Source organism: Parasteatoda tepidariorum, chromosome 9 (assembly GCF_982258835.1).
Source record: "Parasteatoda tepidariorum strain Cologne lab strain chromosome 9, Ptep-v5.0, whole genome shotgun sequence".
NCBI classification, from domain to species: domain Eukaryota; kingdom Metazoa; phylum Arthropoda; class Arachnida; order Araneae; family Theridiidae; genus Parasteatoda; species Parasteatoda tepidariorum.
This window is the reverse complement of record NC_141763.1, coordinates 82581270-82607097: the sequence shown is the minus strand read 5'-3', so window position 1 is coordinate 82607097 and position 25828 is coordinate 82581270. Positions and strand designations below refer to the sequence as shown.

The following is a 25828-nucleotide window of genomic DNA, read 5'->3' as shown; positions in this document are numbered from 1 at the left end:
GTTAAATATTTTAAAGATAATTTTAATGATGTTTTCTTTCTTTCAGCTTGAATCAAATAATTTGTTTATTGCAGGTTCTCTCTCTGTAATACTTAATTATTTTTTATTCTTTATGCCAGGTTATCTGAATGATCAACGTTATTGTTGTAGCATAGATGGACTACGTGACCAAATTAGTATTCCTAAGGTTAACTGAAACCAGGTGTTTATTTTGTTCATAGTTATGCTTTTAAAATGTAATACTATAAAAATAAATAATTTACATTAAAAAAAATTTAAAAATAAATAATTTAAATTAAAAAAATTTAAAAATAAATAATTTAAATTAAAAAAAATAAGTTTGCACTAAAAATCAAAATTAAAGGTACTAATTTGTTGAGGATAAATGTAAACATCATCGAGGATATAAGTACTGGAGAAGGTAGCTTGATTGTGGTAAATTTTAAATAACTTGAGTTGCCTAGAGCAACAGCATTATGCCAGTTGTAGTTAATTCTTATTTTGAAAAAAGGAATGACTGAGTACGTGTTTTACTCAAGCTAATAATGCAAAGCCACTGAGAATGGTAACAAATAATAATAAATTAAAAAAAATATTGGGAGTATTTTAACTTTATTATCTGTGTTGGTATTTGTCGTACAGTTAAGTGCTTGATTTTGTAGTGTTGTTCTGTACTGATTTCTTGATTAGTTTTTTTTCCCTGTACAAAGAACCGGTATTTAGCTACTTACACAGTAATATGACAGAAGAAGACTACAATTCAAGAGCGTCTACTTCTTATTTTTCAAGATGGCGTACAGACTATTTTGCTCCTTTTACTGCTATGTTGGGGGGGGGGGGGATTTTATATGCATATTAAAAACATGCTTATTTATGTAATTATCTCATCTTACAAAATATTTCATATTAACTTTTGTTTTATATACAAGTATTGGTAAAGCAAATTTTTGTAAGTACAGGTTTAAAAATGATTTAGAATGGCATTACTCCTTTTAAATGAAAGAGCTAGCAACTTTAGCTTATATCAAAACAGTTAACCAATATCGTTTTACCTTTCTCGGTAAGTATGCTGGATTACATTCATCATCCTAATATATTTATGCAAGCGTTATTTTTAACTGCATATAAATGTTTCCTTGTATTCATTATTTTATTCAATTTTTTAAAAAAATTCACCATCTTCGTACTGTTGCATTTATTTTTTGTTTTTTATATAGCATTCACATATTTTACTTAATTTTATTCACTTGTACCATTTTATCAATTTAATTTTATGGCAAATAAATTTTAATATGTACTTTAGCTTTTAATCTGTTTTGACATATTATCTGGTGCAGCATGTCTTTTTTTGGACTTGCCACTAGACCCTATGTTTAATTGAATTATATCAAAACAGCGAGCAACATAAAATGTGCATGTAAAAAAAATTTCAGCTTATACCTCCTGTAGTGCTTTACAAAGGAATAATTCTAAATAACAGACCCAACATAGCGCAGATCATACTAGTTTACAATTGCAAAACTAGTACTTTTTTGTACCTTTAAGAAAATTGAGTTATAAGACTTTTTATGATTCCTATGTTCTGAGAGACAGAATGCAGTAAAAAGTTTACAGATATGAATTTATTGAGCTATGTGTGAATGTTTTTTAATGATAATGTAATTCATTTTATAAAATTTCTCCTGTGCTTAATTATATTTATTTTTAGATAAATAGATTTCTTTTATACATTTAAGCATGTATATCAGTGTGTACATTTGAGAAGCAAAATTTATAAAAATAAATAATTAGATATACATTAACTAACATGTCGATAAACATAAAGTTTGATGACTAGATTGTTTTCTAAATCCTTAAATTATCTGTGCTTGTTATCATTGAAGAACAGTGCTATTTCTCTCTTAATCTTCATCTGCGGTATTTTCATAACTGAAATAAATAATTTTGGTGTCAATCAGCAGTATTATACAAGGTATTTCATTATACTAAATAATACTGATGATGAATATACTTTATTATGCTCATCATAAATGAACTAAAAAATAGACACATTAGGGGTTGCAAATTAAAGTTTAAGTTAGGGAAAAACAAGCATGCCATCGAAATCTAACAAAACACAATTAATAAAAATGAATTGTTTTACTGCTGGTGGAAGGAAGATAAAGCAGATGAAAGGTGCTAATTAGAAACACTCTAAAGTTTAATCAGGGAACCAAACTGGCTTTATTGTTTTCATCCCAACTTTTTCACTATTTATTTAGATAGTGTTTAAAAATATAAATTATTGGAACACTTTGTTTAATTTTTTTATGTTACTTCATGTTAGCTTTTCATAAAATTAAAAAAGATGTTAGCAAACAATATCCCCTTTCTATTATCATCATAATTAGGGTAGTTATAAAAACAAATAAAATTTTTAATGGTTATGCATGTACAATATTGCATGAAACGGTACAAAACACAAATGATTTATTGCAATAAGTTGGTGAAGAATAAGACAAAGTATTATTCTGAAGACCTTAATTGATTAAAGTTATATATATTTATATATATATTTACCTTGTTATCAATAACATATAGAATTCATAAAATAATGAAAGAAAAAATCTGTATATAATGAATTTGATGGCACATAGCAAATAAAAATAACACATTATTTAAAAGCGCCATTTTGAACTTAATCCATTAGTTAAATGGCACACAAATTATTTATAAACCTAATGCTTTGCACAGCATATCCTTTTCTCTTTGACTTTGTGTCATTTAATCCTAGATTCAATCAATCAATCAATCACAAGTTATAATTATCAAAAAGTCAATAAAAGTTATTACTAATGATAAAATAATTATAAAAAATTATTGATTACAATAAATTCTATACTTATTAAGTTTCTGTCGCAAAGTTTTTATCTGTTCATTTTTAGTAGCTAGCATTTTTTTCATATTCTTGAATGCTCCAGTTTGGCTCAGTTTCACTTCCAGTTCCTGCAAAAAATATAAAGCAACATAATTTATTTTTATAATGATTAAATATCAAATATAAAATCAGGATAAAATTGAACCTCCTTCTGGAACCAAATATAGGTTTCACAGACTTTTTCCCAAGTACCACAAGGAAATAAAAACACTAACATATATTTTTTCAACATTCATAAGATGCAAAAAGTTATGTTAAAATACATTATTTAGCTTTTTAAAAATTAAAAAAAAAACAGTTAATTAATATAAATTGATAGGTAAATAATTAACTGTTGGTGTTGTATGCTTATAATCATATTTTGCTCTGCACACTTTCTTCATAGCAAACTAATTTTTGCTGTATTTTTATGAAAGTATTTATGTATTTCATGCCCCGACTTATTGCTTCTCTCATCAGCCCCCCAATAGTATCAATTATTTTCATTTATCAACAATAAAGATTTATCACATTAAAATTAAAAAGTTTTCAATAAAAAAATCCAAAAATGTTTTATTGAATTAGCACAGATTTTTTTCACAGATTAAGTTTCAGATTCTATTGAAGTGCAATTTAAACATAGTTACTTTGCTTGCTCGCCATCGCCCCTTCATCTAAAAAATTGTTCTATAAATCTGTATTAAATTTTTAGTTGCCATAAATAATGATTAAGAGCTGAACGAGATTATTTAGCAAAAGGTCAAAATTATCCCTAATATTGCTTTTCAATTTTGAATAGTTATTTCTAACTCATTGCATATGTTGATGGTACACAGTCTTACATAACATTAATTATAAAGCTGTAACTAAATACATTTTTCATAAAATTAATATGGTAATGTCAAAGGATTATTTTATATCAAAGGAAAACTAAGTTTTTAGCCTGGAATTTTGAATAAAGTTAAAATCAAAAATTTAATAATAGCAGAGAATAATATTAATAAGGAATAGCAAATAAATATTACAGGTAAATGCCATTAAAGGAGACTAAGCATGTAAAGGAAAGTTGGCAATTGTCTTCTTATGATACATAGAAACATTATGAGTACAGGAGAAATATTTGCATGTATTTATGGGAGTGCTAGATGGTTTATTAAAAAAAAAAAATTTTACATCCATAAAATAGTGAATTTATACTTCATTAAAATTATTAACATAAGTAACTTGAATAATTTAATTAGTTTTTAAAATTAGACTAGGGATACACTAAAGGTAAAAATAAGAAAAATATAAACAAATTTAATTTTTAAATCTTTTTTTTAAAATCTAATAATTAATTTTACACACATTTTAGAAAAAAAAAATCACTTTAATCCCAATCATGAATGTAAAGTCGAGATAAATTTAGACATTATTACCTTTTCAGCTAGTTGAAGTTGTGATTGCACTTCTAAAAATCTTTGTTTTGTTTCCAGTAAATCACATTCAAGATTTTGTTGTGTATAGGCACTTGCACACATTGTCTAAAATGCAGAGAAAAAATATAATATTTTTCATCAATAAGTATTATACTTTTGCCGTTAAGTATTTTTTATAGCACTTTTTTAAACTAATGATCTAGACTAGAATGTTACTAATCTGAAAATCCCAGAAAACAAACCTTATAAATTAACAAAAAGATTTAAAATGAAATTTTTAAAAACTTGTTTTTATTAACATTTTTTTAAAAAAAGAATTAAATAATAAGTTTTTTTTCATAAATTAAATAAAAAATGAGGTAAAAAAAATAAATGTGCAATTTATAATTAAAATAAAATATAAATAATTTCTTGATACAGATAATTAAGAATTCATTAGTTTCTAGTTACTATCTTCAAGAACTTTAGAAATATTATACTATCAAATGTTTTTGATGTTTTAAAAATTAAAAGATTATTTAAAAAGATTGTTCAAAAGTAAATTCCAATATCTTGAAAAACTCTGTGTAGTATAATACTTGTTATTGAAGGATATTTAAAATAACAATATTAATGAAAAAAAAATTAATTCACATGCATATTTCTCTTAAAATGTAAAATATGATTCAAAATTCAAAACAAAAATTACAAAATTCATAATAATTTTTTTTCACGACATGACAAAAAAAAAACATTAATGTTCCATAAAGGCAAAAAAACTTTTTTTTAAAAAAATGCATTTATTATCACCTTCTAGTCTAACTAATGTTTAATTTTAAAAATAAAGCAATAATAATCTGTATTAGCTAAGATATTCATTTCAAATTTAAAACATAAGAAAATAAGGAACTAGAATCGAACCATACTTTACATTTCAAATTCAAACAAAATGCTTGATAAAGAGTTTTGGAAATTTACTAAGCATAAAAAAAAATAAAAAAATTCTAATTTTGAATAATGCAGCATCAAACAATTTAAAATAAAGTTAAGAAAATGCAAATAATTTCAGATTACATTAAGATACATTAAGAATGCCAACACCAGATTGGAATAGAATTATCTTAATTTGGCTTCTAATTAGTAGCAATTGTTTAATTATTAGAAATAATTAGGAAACATTTGTATCTATTTCGGATTGCTAAAATTATAATACATTGTTACTTTTTTCAAACTAAAACTGGTGCCGAAGATGAAAAACAATTTTAAAATTTTTCTTATCATCAAATATATATGATTTTGGTGTTACATTTCACTAATATATTATATGAGAAAAAGTAATTAATGCTCAACTGTTTCCAGTTCCTTTTTCACTTGATTCATTTCATCTTCCAAGTGTTTTAAATCTTTCTCAACATTTTCTGCCTGCAATAGAGTAACAAGATATACATAAGAAAATTCGGAAATAGCAAATCTTTTATATAAATAGGTTACATAAAAGCTGATTAAAAATATTCAAATGCAAGTTAAAAATATATAAATAGTAAATTATAAAAGCAATAGAAATTTTTTGTTCATTTACTACTGTATTTACATAACATATTCATTAATAATTAGTCTCATTTCATGTTAACTAACGATAAAATTATTTAAGTAAGAAAAAAAAAACACAATATGATTTGATGCATATTTATGAATTTAGAAAGAAAAAAAAATTTTTTTCTTTAATAAGTAATACTTTAAGAAATTGATTAATCATGCAAACTTTGAAACAATCAGGAGTAGTTTTTATTTCTTAATTTGTTCTCACCCTTTTTTGTTTCTTATACGTAGAACGTATAAATAAGGTAATTGAAAATTTCAGCTTTTTGTGAAGGTTGACGCCCTTTTGTAATGTGCTTGGCTAATCGAAAAACTCTCTAGTATTTTCTAACTATTCTGATGGTTTTCAGTCTTTTTACACAGCTCACATGCATTTAGACTAATGAAAAATTGAACCAAGAATCACTCAGGTTAAGTTTACTTAGGTTTATTGCAATGAGCTTTGCCATTCCAGCTTTTTGAGTATAGAAGTATAGTGAACCTGATAGATTGAGCAATGAACCAAATATTCTTTAATTAGCCAATAATTGCTTGCATAGGCTCATTGCAAACAGCTTGAAAGAAATAATACTGATTAAGCAATAAATAATATATATTATAATTAGCCTAACAGTATTTGGTGATTGCTAAAACTAAACTACCAAACACAGTAGCGCGACAGACCATAGAGGGCCAAGGTCTACTGTGCCCATCTCAGTTTCTTGAGCTTGGGCTATGGGGTGCAGGAGCAGATGTTCCGGTTAGGTGGTCAGCAGAATGCAAAATCCCCAGCGCTTAGTTTCCAAGCATGCTTGGTACTCATTTATCGACCCACTGAAGGGATGAAAGACTGAATCAATCTTACCCAGTTCGAGGATCGAACCCTGGACCTATGGCACAGAAACGCGAAGCACTACCACTCAGCCACTGGACGTCATTTGGTGATTACACTAAGCATAAAAAGTGTTAGGTTGATTAAAAATACTTTGTTTTCCAACTAGCAAAATGACAATAGTTGCATAAAGGCGGGTTATCCAATTATCTTACAACAAACATACAGTATATTATATTTCAAATTAATCAAAAGTGTTCAATGCCTAACATTTATAGATTTTTGAACTTCATGCTTCAATAATATATACTTTAAGAATATTTAATTAACACCTTTCCTTCTTTCATTTCCTTTAGTTCTTGTTGTACTTCTACAAGATTTGCAGTCAAAGCAGCTTTACTCTCTAATATATCAACAGTCTGTAAAAGAAAATTAATACATTTTTAGATAACAATTCCACACAAATTAACAATAATTAAGGTTATGATAGAATAAAAATTTAATTTTTCACTTTAGGAAAAGATAGTAGTGTATGATTAGTTTTGGTAATGTATAAACATAAAATCTGATTTCATATTTTCTAAGTAAAGTTTTGTATAACCCACAATTATTGTAGTAAGAACAGCTGTAGTTCATTATAAATCTTATAACAAAGTAGTCATGAGTAATTTTACTGAAAACTTATTTTTAATCTTAAAATCGCAAAATAAATTGAATTTTAGATTTGAATTGAGTGAGAGATGTATGTTTTATCTCAATAATTACCTGCTTTTCTACACTCTTCAGTTTCTCAGACAGCCTTCTGTTTTCTTCATTGAGTCGATCAATTTCCTGATTTATTTTCAGCACAAAAGATTCATCAAATATACATAAAAAATGTAAATTTAATTGTATTAATTTAAATATAGTGATATAATATAGCAAAATAATATATATTGTATGAAAAATATAATAGTCTCTTTCATATTGATCTAAAGACCATAAAAATTAGAGATATTAAATTACTATTTACTAAAACACAATGATAAAAAACAGCTTTTAAATGATATTTTTATAAAAAAAAATTTTGAAATAGCAATCCTTTTAAACTAATTATTTTTGCTATTAACAAATAATATCAATAAAAGCTGAATTACTCTATAAACCAATGTTGTTTAATCTTCGTGTTCATTTTTATATTCTCTAAAGGAAATATTGGTGCATGGTCACAGTAAATTTTTTTAATTTTTAGATTCTAAATTTACTCAATTCTGAACATGAAACCAAAAATATATTAAATTCTTTTACTTTGAAAAGAATCAGGCAGTTTAAATTCAAAGTTCATATTTTGAATTAAATTATAAAAATGTAAATCTTATATTTATAATAAATTAAAATAAAGAAATTGAGAGAATGTATGAATTTCAGTTAGTAAAACAGCTTGAAAAATAGGTAGTCGACATTAAAAAAATTATGAAACCACACCAAATTAAGTAGCAATAAATTAATAAGCAACTATAATATTATATTTAAATTAACGAATTATAAGAAGGAATTGGTGCTTATTATTGAAAAAAATCTAAATTCTAGAATACATTTTCTCTCTGTATTCCAATTCAAACAATTATAATAATATATGGTTTTTGTTAAAGAGTAAAATTCCTTCCTTATTTATTTTTTTCTTTTTGCATGAAGAATTCTGTATTCCTAAATTTATACATTTTATTAACAATATTATCTTAGTGATATTTTGAAAAATATTGACTTTTGAGAATACAATAATGAATAAGAAGCAATCTATGGGGGTTTGTGAGTGGAGCTTTCCAATTATAAAGATTATCTTTTTAAAAGAAAATATGTACAGTATAAAAAAAAGAAAATAAATAAATAAAACGAATCACACTGAATAAACTTTGATCAAATAATAAGATTTTCAGGTGCTACGTCTCAATCTTAATGGTATGATGGGATAACACAAACATGCTAATTTAGTGCAGACGATGTTTTAAATTAAAAATTTATACACAAAAACTTACTTTCTCTGAATAAATGTACCCTTTTGTTGACGGAATTGGATTTCTGACTCTCAAAATGCAGGGGGTAGCTGCAATCTGGGAAATATGGCTTGGTCAAGAGAGTTTGGTCAAGAGAGTGGTTCAAAGTTCAGATCCCTCAAGAAATTTTTAAGTGAGTTAAAAACTTTTTGCACGAAATTATAAAATTCATTGATAAAGGATAATTCCACATGAAAAATAGTTCTGAATGATTATTATAATTAGTAATAATTAATAATAATAAAAATATAATTAGTAATAATATTATAATTAGTTATTTTATATTATTTTATTCAATAATAGTCGAAAATCTTGAATTGTAAGGCAGACAAATTTTTGCATAATTTTTAGAATGTAATTCTACAGAGCAAAATAGCAAATTTTAACAAATCCTGAGATAATAACAGAACCTGAGAAATCGAATTTTGAAAAAGTAATATATTTAAAATTCCAATTTTGTTTAAATGTTACATTTTTGCCACATAAAATTACATTCCTTATAATGATGCAAAATTTTTATGATTTACAATAAAATTTTTTCAACTTTTACGAAATACAGTGATAAAAATAATAAATAATAATTAAAAATTATTTTTCGCATAAAATTATCTTTAATTAAACAAATTTTATAAATGTGTGCAAAAATTTTTCAATTTGCTTAAAAATTTCCCGAGATATGACAAAACAAGCAAAAGTAACCTTAACATTAAAAAGTCCAAACTTTAGACCGCTCTCTTGATCAAATTATTGTGATTATACTTTCCATATCATGGCTACCCTCTACATTTTGATGGTCAGAAATTGAAAAGATGGAAAGAGAGATCTATCGAAAAGAGAGACGTGTTTATTCAGAGAAAGTATGTTTGTTTTTTGCTTGATTTAGTAACTTAAAATATGATCTGCACTAACTAATTAGCATATTTTATATCATCCTCTCTAACCATTAAGATTGAGACATAATATGAAAAAATCTAATCATTAGATTTTTTTAACAATGTACAGGAAAAGTACCATAAAAGAAAAATCACTAATAATCAGTGCCTCGATTCATTATGAAGCAAACTGAATTAAAAAGGGAGGAAACAGGACAAAACACAATGTAAAAAATGTATAAATATGCCCTAATCTTATTATTACGTCTTAAATATCCTGTATTAGATTTCACAATTCAATTAAATGCCATTTCATACTTGAACATTCGATTAAGCAAGTTATTTTCCATGTAACTTAATTTAATGTAATGCATAACAAATATTTTATAAAATTAATTTTATTTCTTATGAAAATCTAACCGAAATTTATCATCCTTCAAAGTTAAAGAAAGGTTCCTGATGATTAGTCACTAAATCCTGCAATATTATAAATAGAATGTTAGATTATGGCTACCATATCTCTTAAGCCTCAGTGTTAACAATTTTAACTCTTCAAACCAATGCCCTTTTTGTTTCTTAAGTTGGAAAATGTAACGGTTTACTCATATTTTATCTTTTTTTTTAATCATTTGCCTGTGTTTTAATCGTCATATCTTTACTTTTTTCCTAAGTTTTATTTTATCTACGGAGGATATTTTAGATGACGCCAATCAAGTTTAAAATTTTTTACAATTATACACACTATTGGTACTTTAAATTATATTTAAATGTTTCCTTGTATTTATAATTTTATTCGCTTCAGTAAGCATTTATCGTCTCCATACCGTTTTACTTATTTTGTGTGTTAACATCATTTATTTTATCTGGTTTTATTCACTTGTACCAATTTTAAATGGTTTTTTTTTTGTTTTTATGTTAATTTTGTATATCAGGTTTTTTTTTTGTCTTATGTAGCAATAATACAGTCCGTTTAATCTGTAATAAATTGTTTGGCATAGCATGTCCTTATTTGAACTTAGTGCCATTGAACCTTAGATTCAATCAATCAACATCTTTCAGAAATATGTCTATAAACACATGTTTACAATAACACACATACAAAAAAAACATTTTCTTACAAGTTGAAGCAATTGAGAAGCTCCTGCATTTTCTCCCAAAGGTTGTAACTTATTGACTCTTAAAGGAGAACCATTCAACCCTTTTTCAAGAGAGCTACTATTCAATCTCTCTTCAAATTTATTCACCTTCTCTAGAAGATCCCTGAAAAGATTAGACTTCAGTTTAAAAGAAAACACAAAAGAGAAAGAATAAGATTGTTACTTTACTTAATTAAAATCTTCATTCGCCTCGAAATATACATATTGGAAATAAAAGTTGGCATGCTTCAAGGGCTCAAAAACAGGCACCCATTTTTAAGACTTGCCAGACGTGAATGAGAAGAAACAAAAGTGATTTGAATTATAAAAAATAAAGTTGCCAATGAAAAATAGAAAAATAAAGGTTAGAAACAAAACTTCAGAAAGAATAGTAGTCGAAAGAGAAAAAAAGATAAGAAACAGCACAAGAAAAACCACAGTAGCCGAGAAAGGCAAATTAGGGTAAAATGCAGTTCCACACCTTATAAAGTGGAAGTGAGAAACTAATGTTGTTAACAAGGGTTTCCTTCTTAAACTGAGCTTCTAATTTAAGGGGAACATTCACAGTTTATGGCTGATAAAAAGCAATAATAAGATAAGAAATTAAATAAACTTTCATAATAACTCCTATTTAAAATATTTTGTATTAAAATAAACATCTAGTGTTGTTAGTTTACAAATTGTTAAATAGAATATAGTTTTGAAATTTAAGTATACTAGTACAAAACATCACAGTTAGTACAAGTTTTAAAAGTATAATAATTTCTATGATAGGAATGATTGAATTATAAAACTATTTAAGAACAGTAGTAATTGTTTAAATATTTTTACTGGGAAATTCTACCAACAATTTCCTTAATTTGGTCTTTTAAAATTGTTTGTCATTGGAATTCAAACATTCATTTAGAATATAGAAGGAAAAAAAAGGAAAAATAGTGTGAAGTGGAATACCAAAAAATAATGCTAAATATATCTGTTTTATATGAGTTGAAAAGATGTTGGCAAGTTTTACATTAATCATATAGCAATTTCTGGTTTTCATCAAAAATTTAGATACATACTGTAAGGAGTACTGTAAGGATTATAATAAGGGATGAAAAAATCTGTTTTGTTCTTTTAGCAATGTAATTTAAAAGATAAAAAATATATTCCATTTTCATTTTTTAACTCATTGTAAACAGATCAATTTTGTATGTTACGCACAATTTCAATAAGGATGCCTTTCAATTTATTCGTAATGACAAGAATCTTGCAATATGCTATACTCATTATTGCCAACAATGCCATTTACTGCATTATTAAAAAACTAAATAAATTAGACACTAAAATTTGTTATTCCCTTTTAAAAAATTTGTCACATTTATCTTGAAGTAAATTTTTTGCCTAATCTCTTAATATTATTAAGAAAAAACTAAATTGAACATGACGAACAATTTTTATTTATTTACTGTGATTAAAAACATGTAAACAGATTAAGGTTAATTAAAAAGAACTAATGAAATAAAATACAAATTCACAAAGAAATTAACTAGTTACATATACCAATGAAATAATTTACACAAACACAGTTAAATCAATTTAAAAATTTGTTTGATACTAAATGTCACTTTAACCCAACTATAATAAATATTTAATGAGCAATAGAATAGATGAAAAATCCTAACCATTGAAAGTACATTCTAATAAGACATTAAACATATAACCTATGACAGATACTTCAGTGGATTTTGATATTAAAAGAAAATACTATTTTTTACCACAAACCTGTTTTCTAATTCTGATATATCAGCACTGAGCTTTAAGTGCCATTGCTGAGCTTGACAACACATCTGACATAAAAGCAAAGCAGCAGTGTGTGCAGTGTTGATTAATTCTAGTTCAAGATCACCTTTCAATAATGCACACAGTTCATCTAATAAGTCACGTACTTCATCAACAGAATATGTATCTTCCAATAATCTGAAATAAAAAATAATTAATTTTAAATAACACAAATTCTATTAATACTTGTACTAAGAAAAATTAAAATGACAATTAAAGAACTCATAAAAGAGCCTATACTTAATTTCAGTAAATATAGTCGGTTTTATGAACCTTTTGCTATGCAGAAAACTAAATTCAAATACAGAACTTCAGTAATAAAATACAAAAACGAACGAGATTAAAATGTGTATTATAGTTCAAGATAGAAACAAAATAGGATATTTTGATTATACTAAGAAATATTAGGTATTTCATTTTATATAAAATTAGTTCAAGTCAGTTTCAAAAGTTAGCCTTTTTCCTCTTCTTTCATTTGTGTTTGAAGAGATAGGAGGTGCAATATAATTTGAGTTTATTAAAAAAAAATTAATGTTTGTGATGAATGCTTCAATAATATTGAGAAATTATATTTAATTTTACATTAAACTAGCTCAAGTTAGTTTCAAAAATTAGCATTTTTGTTCTTCTTCCAGATGATCTAGAAGAGATAAAAATGTATGTTTCTGCTGAGCGTTTAAATTTAAAACCCGGTCCAAGTCTTTTATGGAAAAGACTTCATGTTTAAGTAATTTAAATTTACGATTTAATCTTCAGAATCTACAACCTAAATAGCTATTTAAACCAAATTAAATAAAACTAATATTAAGTAAATATAATACAAAACACAAAATCAATTCGGGGACCATTTATTATGCATTATTATATTTGTAAACTCAGAATTTTGGTTTTTTAACCTAGCTGCTTTTCTGCATTACAAAATTTACAAACTAGTTTTTTACTAGTTATTCAATGAAAAAGTTGTATGTACAGTAGAAAACTCCATACAAACTAGATAAAGCTAGTAATACTGTGCTTGGAGGGTAAAATCTGTTTGCATTCTTACTATGCAAAAATATATTTTAAGTTGCAACATATTTAATTCTACCATACTACAATTTCTTGCAGTATAAGATAAATTATTAAGCTTAAATCTATACTTTAATATGTCAATAAATCAAAACTAATCTTTGATAAAAAGAAGAAACTGCAGAAATTCAAAAACTAAATTCAAGTTCAGCATTCACAAAATAATTTTGCTTGCAAATGAAACTTTTTTTTCCGTGTTTAAAGAATTTATTTTCGCTGACATAAAATGATTAAAATATATCAGAAGAAATTTTAAGAAGTAATTTAATTTTTGAATCACAAAATTTTGTTTAATAGATTACCTTGATAATTTCATATCATCAAAGGTCTGCTCAATGGTTCGCAAATGCTTACTTCTCCTAAACTTAGCAAACTTTAAGTAGCTACCTATCATTTCACTGTGGAGTTCAGATAATGCTAAATCTTCAGCCTAAAATAAGTTAAAAATGAATAAATAATTTATTTATATTAAAAATTCAGATTTATAAAAAATGCACATTAAAATGCGATACATACCCAATATTTACTTTTAAATAAAGGTCATGATAGATATGTGATATTTTCAGACAAAGTAACAAATTTTTTAGTCAAAAAAATTTGCCATTTAATAAAATATAATTAAGTCTAAAATATCCTTACTTATTCTATTATAGACTGCACTTAATCTCTGCAACCTTAACTCCTAAACAATATTAAAAATAATATTGTTAAAGATGATTTTCTGAACATTGAAGCCATAGTTTTGGTGAGAAATTTGAAGTTAGAATGTCTTTCGAAACAGAAAGCATCTCTTTTTCTAACTAGTGAATTACTTGCTGTTTCTATTGATGACTGCTGTACTAGGATGTATATCTATAGCTTTAGATTTGTTCACTCTTAACTTTGCAATCCATATGATATCAAAAAAACAGTAAAACCTTCTTTCATGTTTAGATACTTTAATAAAAAGAAGTAAAGGGAGAATCTATGTTATGAATTTTTAATGCAAAAAAATTGTTGTGACTTAAGTTTTAGAATTCAGTTAAGAAGTTTAGTCAAATTAATAGTTAGCAAAATCTAATAATAACTTTGAATTTTAGTGACTACTAAATTAAAAATATATATATTATATTTGAGAAACTTCTGTTCACTAACATTTTATTTAAAAAAAATATTGTTAAACACATTAGGAAATTTAAATTATATTATAAAAGTATATACCTATATAAAAGGCTTTTTTCATGTAATGTTTATACCAGACCTTAAATTATTTTACAACAATAAGGTTAACTTTTTAATCCAAAATATTGGATTGATACCTAAATATTCAATATTTTTAAATATAGCATTTATGTATTTTAAAATTACATATTAGAAAATAAATCCTATAAGAATTGTATAAACTCTTATAGAATATATGGATACATACATCATATAAGAGTATATACTATTCTTATAGGATGTATTTCCTAATAAATAATTTTAAATTATGTAAATGGTATGTTATTAATAAATACATGAAATTATAAAAGTTTAATCTTAAAATAGCTTGTTTATACCTCAGTCCATCTATTTCCCTTAAAATAACCAATACAATAAATTATACTTTTTGTGAAGATTTGCTTTTAAAAATGTTAAAAGCTTTTTAAAAATTATTCGTTTAGTATCAATATGCTTTACAAACCTCAAAACAACAAAAATGTTTTTTTTAAATATTTTCACCTCAATACATGTTTCAAAAATTTATTCTTTGCATAATGAACTTTAAAAATGGTTTATTATAAATGCTTTATTGTAAGATCTTATATATTTTCGTTCACCTTTATAATGAAACGTCAAACAAAACAACAAATCTAAATTACAATTACTAATAACATCGAAATTACTTCACATAAGTGAGAAATGTATAAAGGAAAGGAGTTTTTTATTTAAAAATATTACAAACATAAACAGCTTAAAAAGAAGAAAAAAGAAATAAGCGAATTAATAATTATAATAGAAAAAATTTATGTTCCTATGTATTGACATTTGTTTATTCTAAAACCCCAATATTGAAAAAAAAATCTGAATATTAACTCACAAAAAATACTAAGTATATTTTTTAAACCCCCAAAAAGATCTTAGAAGCTTTCAAATGCAACCTAAATTTAAAGGCTTCTAGAAACTGATTGACTATGTATAATACAAATCATTAAAAATTATTTATGAAAACTTAATTTTGGAAATTTCATTTACATAAATGAAAGCCTTTTTTCATAAGGAAATCAAGGGTTTTAGTAGAGCATGAAATGTTTTAAGCTTTTTTATTACAAAGAAGAATTTACAAAGCATTTGAGTACAGAAAATGATTAAAATAAAAATACAGTAAAATATTACAATTCAAGATAATTTTAGATATTCAGATTCTTTAAAATTGATCAGAAATTTAAAATTGAGCATATGATTTTAAAATGCTAGAATGTAAATATTTTAAAAGAAAAATCATTACAGCAGGCGTAATAAGCGATCAATAGTTTATGAACCAATATTTACGATCTACACCAAATCTACCATAGTTTTTACTGTTTACCAATTCTTGAAAACAATTTAAATTACTTTTAGCAATAAAGAGTGTAGACAACAAAAGTAATTGTACATTTTGTAACTTGTAAAATATTTTACCATATTTCCCAATTTAGTATTTTTGCTCAATAACAGAACATTCGAGGGAAAGATAAATTTATCATTAAAACATACTGCATTCCAAGCGAATTTGAATTTAAAAGTAACATATGAATAGAAACAAAACAGTCTTGAGAGTTGTATCAGTTGTCATAGTAACGATAACGATTATTAAAATCTCTTAAAAAATCGTTTCGATTCTTAGTATTTATTTTGAAATAATCTTAAAAGATGGCAGCAGCAAGAATAAGTAAGCTTTAAATTGATTGATTGATGATTGTGCTTTTTGACAGGACAGGAAACCATTTGTAAACAAATTATAAGTTTTATCTAGCTGCATAATTTTTCTGCTCATATTTTGCTGCTTTTTGAAGTTGACTTTTTGATAAAAAAATATATATATTCTTTTGATACTATGGCTTCTATGGAAAGAGAATCCATACAAAAACAAATCCAACAAGACTGGGCCAACAGGGAATACGTGGAAATTATTACAGCTAGTATTAAGAAGATAGCAGATTTCCTAAATTCTTTTGGTGCGTAGAACACTGTAATAATCAGTGCAATTAATTTAAAAAAATTACCAGATGTTCTTAGTCAAATTGTAATCCCATGAGTTGCCAATTTTTATCACACAATACCCCTTAAAAGCTAATATAGCACTTTAATTTAAATAACTGTGAAAATAGTTAGATTTGTTAATGATGCTACTGTTTCAACTATTTTATTGCTGGAAGTATTTTATAAAAAAAATTTTAATAATATAACAGTATAATTTTGAACAACCAATCATCTTTCGTGACTTATTTTTTTCATGACATAAACTTGTGTTTTTAGTATTATGATATATGAGGTGTTTGAGAATATCCTCAATTTTGAATCAATTTTACTATAAATTGTAATTTAAATTTAAAAAATATTTTACAAAAGTCACATTATTATTTTACTAATCTCTAAAAAATTTGTGAGATATTTTTAGAAAAAATTTTACTTTCTGTTTCCATCTAACTAAATCACTCATTACTAATGATGTTGTTTTCTTCTTCCCCCCGCCCTCTTTTTTTTAGAAAGTTATATTAGTTTTTATTATTTTTTAGATATGTCATGTAGAGCCAGGTTGGCCACCCTGAATGAAAAACTAACTTCTTTAGAGAGAAGGATAGAGTATCTTGAAGCGAGAGTAAGAATTTTCTTTCTAAATATAATTTATTATTATTATTTTTTTTAGTGTAGCATTTATTCATTGAGAGTTAAGAGGTGGTTTGTTAGGACTGGTCCGTGTAGGCAAGGGCGCCGGCAGCGGGGTGCACTTGCACCCCCCCTGGCTTTTCTTCTTTAAAACAATTAAAGAGATACAGAAAAACAATTTTGTTATAAAAAAATTTTATTAAAAATATTTTTATTCAAAAACAAATAATTAAGTAATTATTGATACATAACAATTAAAAAATTGTTCAATCAAACAAGAATTGTAATCGTCTTGTTTGCTGACCAATTCTGAGTCATCTTTGATTCTTTTCTTATGTACAAACTTGGCAGACATCTAGGTTATATTTTTTAATTTCATTTAATGAAATAAAAAAAAATATTATATTTTCTATTAGTCATTTAGTTTAACAAAAGTGTATAACACAAACTGACCTCTCACAACTGTAAAACTTCATCAACACAATAAATACCAATGTTAAGCGTGCACAAATACATTAGTATACGAAACTACTGTTTGTAGTTATTTGTGTTTCAAAGTCAGTAGCTATGCCAGCGCAATCAATACAGTTTCTAGTGGCAAGATTTGCAAGTACAAGAAATTCATACTTTTTTTAAAAAATATCTTGTTAACAATTAAGAAATGTATCTTGAAAAAAATTAACAGGTGTAAGTATATGTAGTAGCAAAACAAAATGTAATAACAGAATATTTAAAAAAAAGTTTTTTTGGGGGGGGAGGGGGTAGTTTGTTAGAGGGTTGCACCCCCTTTCATATTATTCTGCCGGCGCCCTTGCGTGTAGGTAAACACCATCAGCAACCCCTGATTACCCTGTTGTAAACATCATGAACTACCCTTGATTAGCCTGTTTGTGGAATAGTGAACATACATCATTAGATCTTAAGTCTCTGCATCAACTGCCATTCGAATCTATTTCGCTTTGAATTTGATGTCAGTCAAGCTGACGCTAAAATGGTAAAATGTGCTTATAACTGTTGTAATGCTAAATTTAATAGGAAAAAAAATATTTATAATTAAAATAAACTTGTATATTTGCTCATTGAAGATATTTGCTCATAGGTATATTTGCTCATAGATGCTATTATATTAACATTAAACTAAATATGCAAATGTTTAATGTTAATATAATTTTAATGATAGAATTTGTAAAGAACAAATTTAGTTTCTCTTTTTTTTTAAATATTTTTTAACTTTATCTGAACTGTAACTATGAAGAAAAAAATTAATTGATTAAAAAGGACTGAAAATATTCATAATTTAACTTAATATTCATCTTTAATTATTAAAACTTTCGATAACTTATTAAAATAAATACTAACTGTGAATAAATAATGTAATATGACACAGTATTATATTGAAATAGTAATACTCTTTTTACACATTTAAACAGAATCATATTTTTTTTAAAAATAAAATTAAGCAAATTTATCTCTTAATATCAAATGAGAAAGTCTGCATAATTGCATGTATTTAGTAATTATTTACTTACTAGGAATGCTGGTTTAAGTTTTTAACTAATAATATTTGTAAACAAATATCGTAAATAAAATATTTATGAATTATAGTTTTATTCTCTAAAAATTATTTACTTAACTTTTATTTCTTTACTTAGGAATGAGAAAGGAAATCTTTTTTTTTTTTTTTTTTTTTGAGAATACTGGGGATTATAAACTTTTGTACTATTTTAATTGTATTGTGTTTTTTACAGTAAAATAAGTTTAAGCATTATTCTATTAAATGTATATGATATTTGATATAAAACAATGTTTTTTTTTTCTTTTAATATTTGTAATTTGAAAAGAAACCTATAATTTTCTTTCAACTTTTTGTTCAAAAAAAATAAAAATAAATATGTACAAATGACTTATTGACTCATTTCTGTGTTTATTTATTTTTTATTGTGATAAAAAGCTTTTTTTTTATGTATAACTTGTTTAAAAAAAATTATCCAAGTTTTTTTTTGTACAAACACCATTCGCAAAAAAATTATTAATTAAAAAGAGACTGCTTAAGCGAAGAAAAGCATGTATTATCAATTACACTTTCTAAATGGACAGTTACTTTGAATGTGTTATTGGATATATTTGGCTGACTTTAACTTTTTTTCCCTTTTTAATATCAATTTTAAATTTAAGCTGTTCTTATAACACTTATTTCTAAACAATTGTATTGGTTATTTTCATTTTCTCTCATTTTATCCAGTGTCTTGGAAAAAAAGGTTTAATCCCATCCCTGTATTCAATGTACTTGTCTGTCACTGGAGAACTGACTGATTTCAAGATTTAAAAAAACTTGGTAATAAAACACGTTAGAAGAACTAAACAAGCGATGTGTTTGTTGAGTGAACTAGAAAAAATTTACACAGAAAATTTGGGATTTAGTTAAAAGTTGCAGGACATCAACTACCATAGTGATCAGTTTTAGCATTAAAGTATATGAATGGAGGTAGTATTACCAGATTAAACCATGCATTCAATTGAACAAAATATGTTACTGGTACAGGAATATAATAGGTGATTATCTGGTACAGGTTAGATTACTTTCTCTTGGCATTTGTATACTTTTCATGGACACTGCACAGCTTCATCCTTTAGTAACTTTTGCAACTAAATTCCAAAGTTTCTATATTTAAAGTTTTAAAATTTCGCAATAAATCTATCATTTGTTTCATTCATCTGTGAATTTTTGTTTTGTCAAATTTTGAAATCAGTCGGCCCTCAATTGGACGCCCCGTAAATTACACGTTAATGTGTTGCTTCCTTTTGGGTATTCCAAAGAAGGGTTACAGAGGTTCTGAGAGTGTTTACTTTTTTTCTTTTTAACCTTTGTAATTCTATTTAGATTAAAATAATATTCCATTATTATGAAATTAGTCAAGCAAAATAGTGGTGAAAAAGGAGATAAGAAAATGAAAGAAATATATACTTGTTCTAATGACAATATATTAAAAAAAAAAAATTACGAAAAGAATGTACATTTATAAAAAATTGCAATAGTATTTCCCATCAAACCTTTCAAATCAAAAATTATACAACTAATTTCAACAGTAAAGATATGTTTCCCCAATCATCATTCTCTATGTTTATAAATTCTTTTTCATTTCTATTCCAACGGAAATATAATTCATCTTATTTTATTAATTTTTAATGTCTGTATATACTAAAAGATAAATGCCATTCTAGGTCTGAGAACTTAATTATCTGTCATGTAACTTGATATTAAGGTAGCAATGAATAAAAATGTTTACTTTTCACCTTAAATATTTTCAAAATTATTTATACCAAATCTTGTATTGCTTAATAGTGGTGAACTTTTTTATTTTTATAAAGTCAGAGTTTTGCCAAAAGAAGGTTGATAATTGAGAGTTCCACAGCTGGAAAAAAAATGAGTAATAGCTGTGCTAATGCATAAAATGATACTAATATCTATACTAACAAATAGAAGTGAAAAGTAATAATGTGCTATAACGATGTTTTTAAGTTACATTGTTTATTCAGCACATAAAAAATATTTATTTGACTAATTTTAAAAACAACCTAGATAAACATGAGAACATATTGAGGAATGAGTTCTGAATATAAGGAGAGAGAAAAATCAAAATAAGGAGAAAGAATGTGTCCTTATTTGTTTAGTATTTTTAAAAACATTTTAGTTTAAATCATGTAACCTTCATTAAAAATTAAATTGTTTACTACCAGTTAAAAAAAAATTAATGTCCCTACTAAGAAGCTAGGTTGTTTGCTTCAGGTGTCTCTTTTTTGCATAGATTCAGGCATTTATTAAATTTGAAACTTTAATATATTTAGTTACAAACTAAATATAGTAATGAAAAAATAAAGTAGGCAAATTTTATTGGTAGCCATTAGTGCTGAATTGAATTTAAAAGTTTTTTTTTCTCAATGTAAAATTTGCTAATTTGTTATTTTAAAGTGCTTGTTATGTTTTTCATTTGTTTTTTTGCCAAATATTCCGTTAAATCGTTTAAGTGCCACACTTAGCAAACTACTGTCCTTAATCTTGCCAACTTTTCAATAGTATGAGGTTAGTAGAATCTCCTTTTTAAGTTAATTATTCTATGTTATTCCAGCTTTTTGTGTAAGAAAATTTTTCTGCTAAAAAATTTGCATTTATAATTTTTTTTAATATTATAATTATATTACCTTTCTAACTTTTATTAATATTTCTTTTCATTTTTCAGGTCACAAAAGGAGAAACTCTGACATAATTAAGAGTATCATTTGTTCCAAAAACATGTTTATGTGGTGATTGCTTACTTGCATTTTCAATGTTTCTTTTTTATCTATTTGTATTGTAATTATGTATACAAAAATTAAATGTTTAATGCATTAATACAAACATTTCTTTTGAATTAAACAAAAATAACCAAACATTTAGATTTATGGAATGCCGTTGTTGAGTCTTGTCCCAACACTGGTATACATGTTTTTTATTTAGTTTATTGAGCACAAGAATCATTGAATTTAACAAGAATAACATGCATTTTTTTCTCAATTTTTAAGACTCTCAGGTCTCAATCCCTTAATTGGATTTTCTATGACCCAAGATTCAATTTTGACAATGCCTAAATTATTTCCACCCCATTCAGATTAGCTCATCTTGATGCCCTGGAATCTTGTTTTATTCATATGAATGCTGATTCCCCTGCTAATGTGGAAATTCATTTCACCCTGATTTGCCCTTCTCGGTCGCTGTGGTTTTTTTTTTTTTGTTCTGTTTCTAATCTTTTCTCTTTTTTCTCGGCTACTGTGGTTTTCTAGTTTTGTTTCTCACTTTTCTTTTTCCATTGACGTTTTATGTTTCAAATCACTTTTGTTCCCTCTCATTCACATCTGGCAAGTCTTGAAAAATGGGAGTCTGTTTTTGAGATCTTGAAACATGTCAACTGTTATTTTCTATTTTTATATTTTTGAAGCGAATGAGGTTTTTAATATCTTACCACTTCAGTTTCTTGAGATTATTTAGCATTTAAAACCTCAATTGTTTCCTTAATAATTCACAAATTTAAATAAATGTTGAATTATACTAGAAAATATTTATTAGATAAATAAAAGTATACTACAGAATAGTTTTGCATCAAATTCAAAAACAGCTTTCTTGATATAACCAAATTTCAAAAATTTTATCATTTAAAAGTTTTATTTTGGTTGATAGATGCAGCTTTAAATTCGACTTGTGATCATTTTGAAACAGTTAAGTTATTATTACACTTTATCAAGAGAATTAAAAAAATTTGATGATTCAAATGCTTTAAGTATTTTTGTTTTTTAAATATTATGTAACTCTTAATTTAAAGCACTACTTGAAAATGATCTTTGTAAATTAGTTTTGAAATAATCAACTCTATTCTCAAAATATAAAAGGCTGTGTCGTATCAACAGAAGCTCAAAAAACTGAAGCAGAAAATATACAACATTAAAAATCCACATATTTCGAGTGCTCATATAGTACACTTATTCTGCAGACAAGGTATTAATATTGAATAACAACATTTTTAAAAACTGTCTAAAGAAATAAAAATAATTAAAACTTTTTAAAAAAAATGACGTATATTGCTAAATAAAAGGACTTTATGAAAGATTTAAGAAAATTGTACTTTTTGATTAGCCAGGCTCAAGTGAAAGTCTCCATAAAATGTAGATCAGCAGCTTTTAATTTCTTAAAAACATATAAAATAAACAAAAAAAATTGTATTTTTTTGTGCCTGGCTAACCAAAAAATAGTTTATTTTAAGTTGGTAATTATTACAAAAAAAATATGACCCAAGAAGATAGGATAATTTTATTAAACTCATTTAGTGAATAAAAAGTATGTTCTTATAAAAGGAAAAAGAAAATTTCTCAAAATCTTTTAAATGGTACTCGAATCAAGCTATAATTCAGTCTGTTAACAACATTTATTAACTATTTTGTGACCGATTACAATGTATGCACAGTTTTTAATTGCAGACATTGTGTAATTCAAGGAAATAAAATTTATGGGGTATTATTGTAATTGATGGCATTTATGTAAATTATATGCTAATTAATAAAATGGCACAAATATTCTACTTATAAAAAGTAGCTAAAAGTCAGAGCTTTAATGTCCCTTTTAAAATGAATTAACATTATTTGTCGAGCCAATATTTTACGTAATGTTAACAATTTTTATTTCATATGTTTTAAAAGCTACTATGGTAATAAATTTTGAATTTCATAAGAAAACATTTTTATTTATTTATGTTAAAAATAACTTAAAGTAAAATTCTGAACACTCATTTCAATTAATAACCGATTGAAAATACTGCTGAAATATTAAGAATATTGTTAACTATTGAAACTTGATTTCTATTATTTTACTATTGTTAACTGATTGAAAATATTCGGAAAGTACTTAACTCAGTAAAGCATAAGTTGAACATTTTCAATTTTGTACATCAATATTAAATATCATGACTTCAACAAGAAAATAAATTTAAAAAAGCCTACTAGCAAAAGTTTCTGTTTAACTTCTTATATTTGAAAAAAAAAAAAAAAAATCCAATATTTGGATGCAATACTAAAGTATTCCAGATTTTTTAGCATCAAAATTTTTTTTTAACTCTTATGATTTTATTTTACAAAGTTTCAACTAAAAAAACTTTGATACATTTAAAATTTACAAGACCATTAAAAGCAATATCATAGAATTAATAAAAATTCAGTTATAATTAACATGCTTTATGTTATAAAAAAATTTTGTTTTTACAATACCAAAGCTAACTTTTAACATTTTAGTTTAATTCATAAATTTGAACATATTTTGTAGTTGAAATGTTGGCATAAGATTTCTCCATTTCCAAAAATTCAAAGTACTATTGGGACAAATCTTCTTGGTTCTTCAAATCTTCTTCAAAAAAAGTTTCTTGGACAAATTAAAACATTATCTTTTTACAGTAGAATACAAAATATACTTTTATTGCTTGATTTAAATAAAAGATAGTCACACTATAAACAAGCAAAATTTTTATGAATTTCGCAAACTTATTTTTTTTTAAACCGGTATTTTTTTGAGCTGAAGCTTGGACAATGACAAAACTGGAGGAAAATTGTATCACAATATTTGAGAGAAAGATTTTGCGAAGTATACTTGGTGGTGTAAATAAAAACAGTAACTGGAGAAGATTTAACTTTGAACTGTACAAGATTTATAAACAACCCGATATTATTAAATGCATAAAAATTAATAGAATGAATTGGATGGCCCACGTGATTCGAATGAGTGATGACAATACAATAAAAAAGATACTGCTTTTTAAAACCACTGGAAAAAGAAAGCGGGGAAGGCCGCGGTTGAGATGGGCTGACTCAGTGGAGTCTAATTTTCTTGCAATTAATGAAAAGAATTGGAGATCAAAGATAAATCGGAAGTCGTTATGGAGAAATCTTCAGAGGAAGACATTGGGTCAATGTCAGTCTAAAAATATTAATTTACCTGGAAAATGACTTTTAAATATTTTGAAATTCTGTTTCATTAATGTTTTTAAAAATTGTGAGGTATGAAACATTAGCCCACGTTATTTAGCATTTACTAAAATATATTATAAGTTAATATTAGCATGTGCTGCTGTTTTACCACAGTATTGAAGAATATTTTTAATCTTATATAAGTATTCAAAGTTGTTGCATAACGTTTTTTTAAATAAACAATAAAATTTAACTGAAAAAAGTAAACTATAGATCCAAAATAAAAGTTTTATATAAAAAAAACTGCTGCAGTATGAGCATTTTAAAAATAAAATTGCACACGAAACTAGCTTTTTTTAAAACTGAACGTGATGAATATTTTTACAAAGAGGTGTAGTGAATTTTGAGAAAAACTTCTAATTTCTCATTATTATCATCAAGATACTTTTTACACCAGTCTGGTGTTCAAAGTATTAAGTCTCGTTCTTCAGGGCTTGCATCCTAAGCAGACTCCTTAGCTAAGCCATCCAAGCGCATCTTTTTCACCCTCTATCATTCTTCGCTATGTTAGTTTCGGTCCTCGCTTCTTGCCTCTGGTGTCCAGATGAGAGCTACACGAGGAAATTCAGTGGCGGGTATTCACAGAATGCATCCCATCCACGTTCATCTTCGATTTTTCCCCCTCAGTAATGGGCCTCGTTTTGGCCCCTTGATATAGTTGCTCATTTGAAATTACGTAAGGCCAAGAGATTTTGAAAATCCTGTGTAGATCTTGAGTTTAAAAAGAGTTCAAGGAGTTTTTTTCAGAATAAGTAAGTTACTAAGCTTCGCACCCATAAAATAAGACGTCTTTAACTGATGCATTGGAGATGGGTAGTTTCAATT

At 25.6% G+C, this 25828-nt stretch overlaps 2 protein-coding genes across 3 annotated transcripts; one reads left to right on the top strand and one right to left on the bottom strand.

The window, feature by feature from the left end:
- Nucleotides 1–1676: 1676 nt before the first annotated feature.
- LOC107442547 (leucine zipper transcription factor-like protein 1) lies at nucleotides 1677–16439 on the bottom strand. Of its 2 annotated transcripts, none has more exons than XM_016056132.4 (10): nucleotides 16274–16439; nucleotides 13936–14063; nucleotides 12509–12703; nucleotides 10727–10868; nucleotides 7469–7534; nucleotides 7036–7122; nucleotides 5644–5715; nucleotides 4315–4419; nucleotides 2882–2985; nucleotides 1677–1929 (listed from the first exon to the last, which is right to left on the bottom strand). In XM_016056132.4, exons 1-10 carry the CDS (start codon nucleotides 16274–16276, stop codon nucleotides 1902–1904), a joined length of 930 nt encoding a protein of 309 aa, XP_015911618.3. In that variant the 5' UTR covers nucleotides 16277–16439; the 3' UTR covers nucleotides 1677–1901. The 2 variants fall into 2 exon arrangements, with proteins under 2 accessions (XP_015911618.3, XP_042903362.2); XM_043047428.3 differs by having other exon boundaries at nucleotides 16248–16381.
- An 86-nt stretch (nucleotides 16440–16525) lies between these two features.
- HSPC300 (hematopoietic stem/progenitor cell protein 300) lies at nucleotides 16526–21857 on the top strand. Its single transcript, XM_016056157.3, has 3 exons — nucleotides 16526–16809; nucleotides 17371–17453; nucleotides 21700–21857. Exons 1-3 carry the CDS (start codon nucleotides 16689–16691, stop codon nucleotides 21724–21726), a joined length of 231 nt encoding a protein of 76 aa, XP_015911643.1. The 5' UTR covers nucleotides 16526–16688; the 3' UTR covers nucleotides 21727–21857.
- The last annotated feature ends 3971 nt before the right edge of the window (nucleotides 21858–25828 follow it).

Bases quoted from the DNA above. Each gene is read 5' to 3' on its own strand.
- HSPC300 (XM_016056157.3), top strand. From the start codon at position 16,689: ATGGCTTCTATGGAAAGAGAATCCATACAAAAACAAATCCAACAAGAC. The intron at 16,810-17,370 runs GTGCGTAGAACA...ATTATTTTTTAG, and splicing joins AGATTTCCTAAATTCTTTTG to ATATGTCATGTAGAGCCAGG. The intron at 17,454-21,699 runs GTAAGAATTTTC...TTCATTTTTCAG, and splicing joins TAGAGTATCTTGAAGCGAGA to GTCACAAAAGGAGAAACTCT.
- LOC107442547 (XM_016056132.4), bottom strand. The intron at 7,123-7,468 runs GTAATTATTGAG...TTTCTTTTACAG, and splicing joins TGAAGAGTGTAGAAAAGCAG to ACTGTTGATATATTAGAGAG. The intron at 5,716-7,035 runs GTGTTAATTAAA...ACTCTATTGCAG, and splicing joins AGGAAATGAAAGAAGGAAAG to GCAGAAAATGTTGAGAAAGA.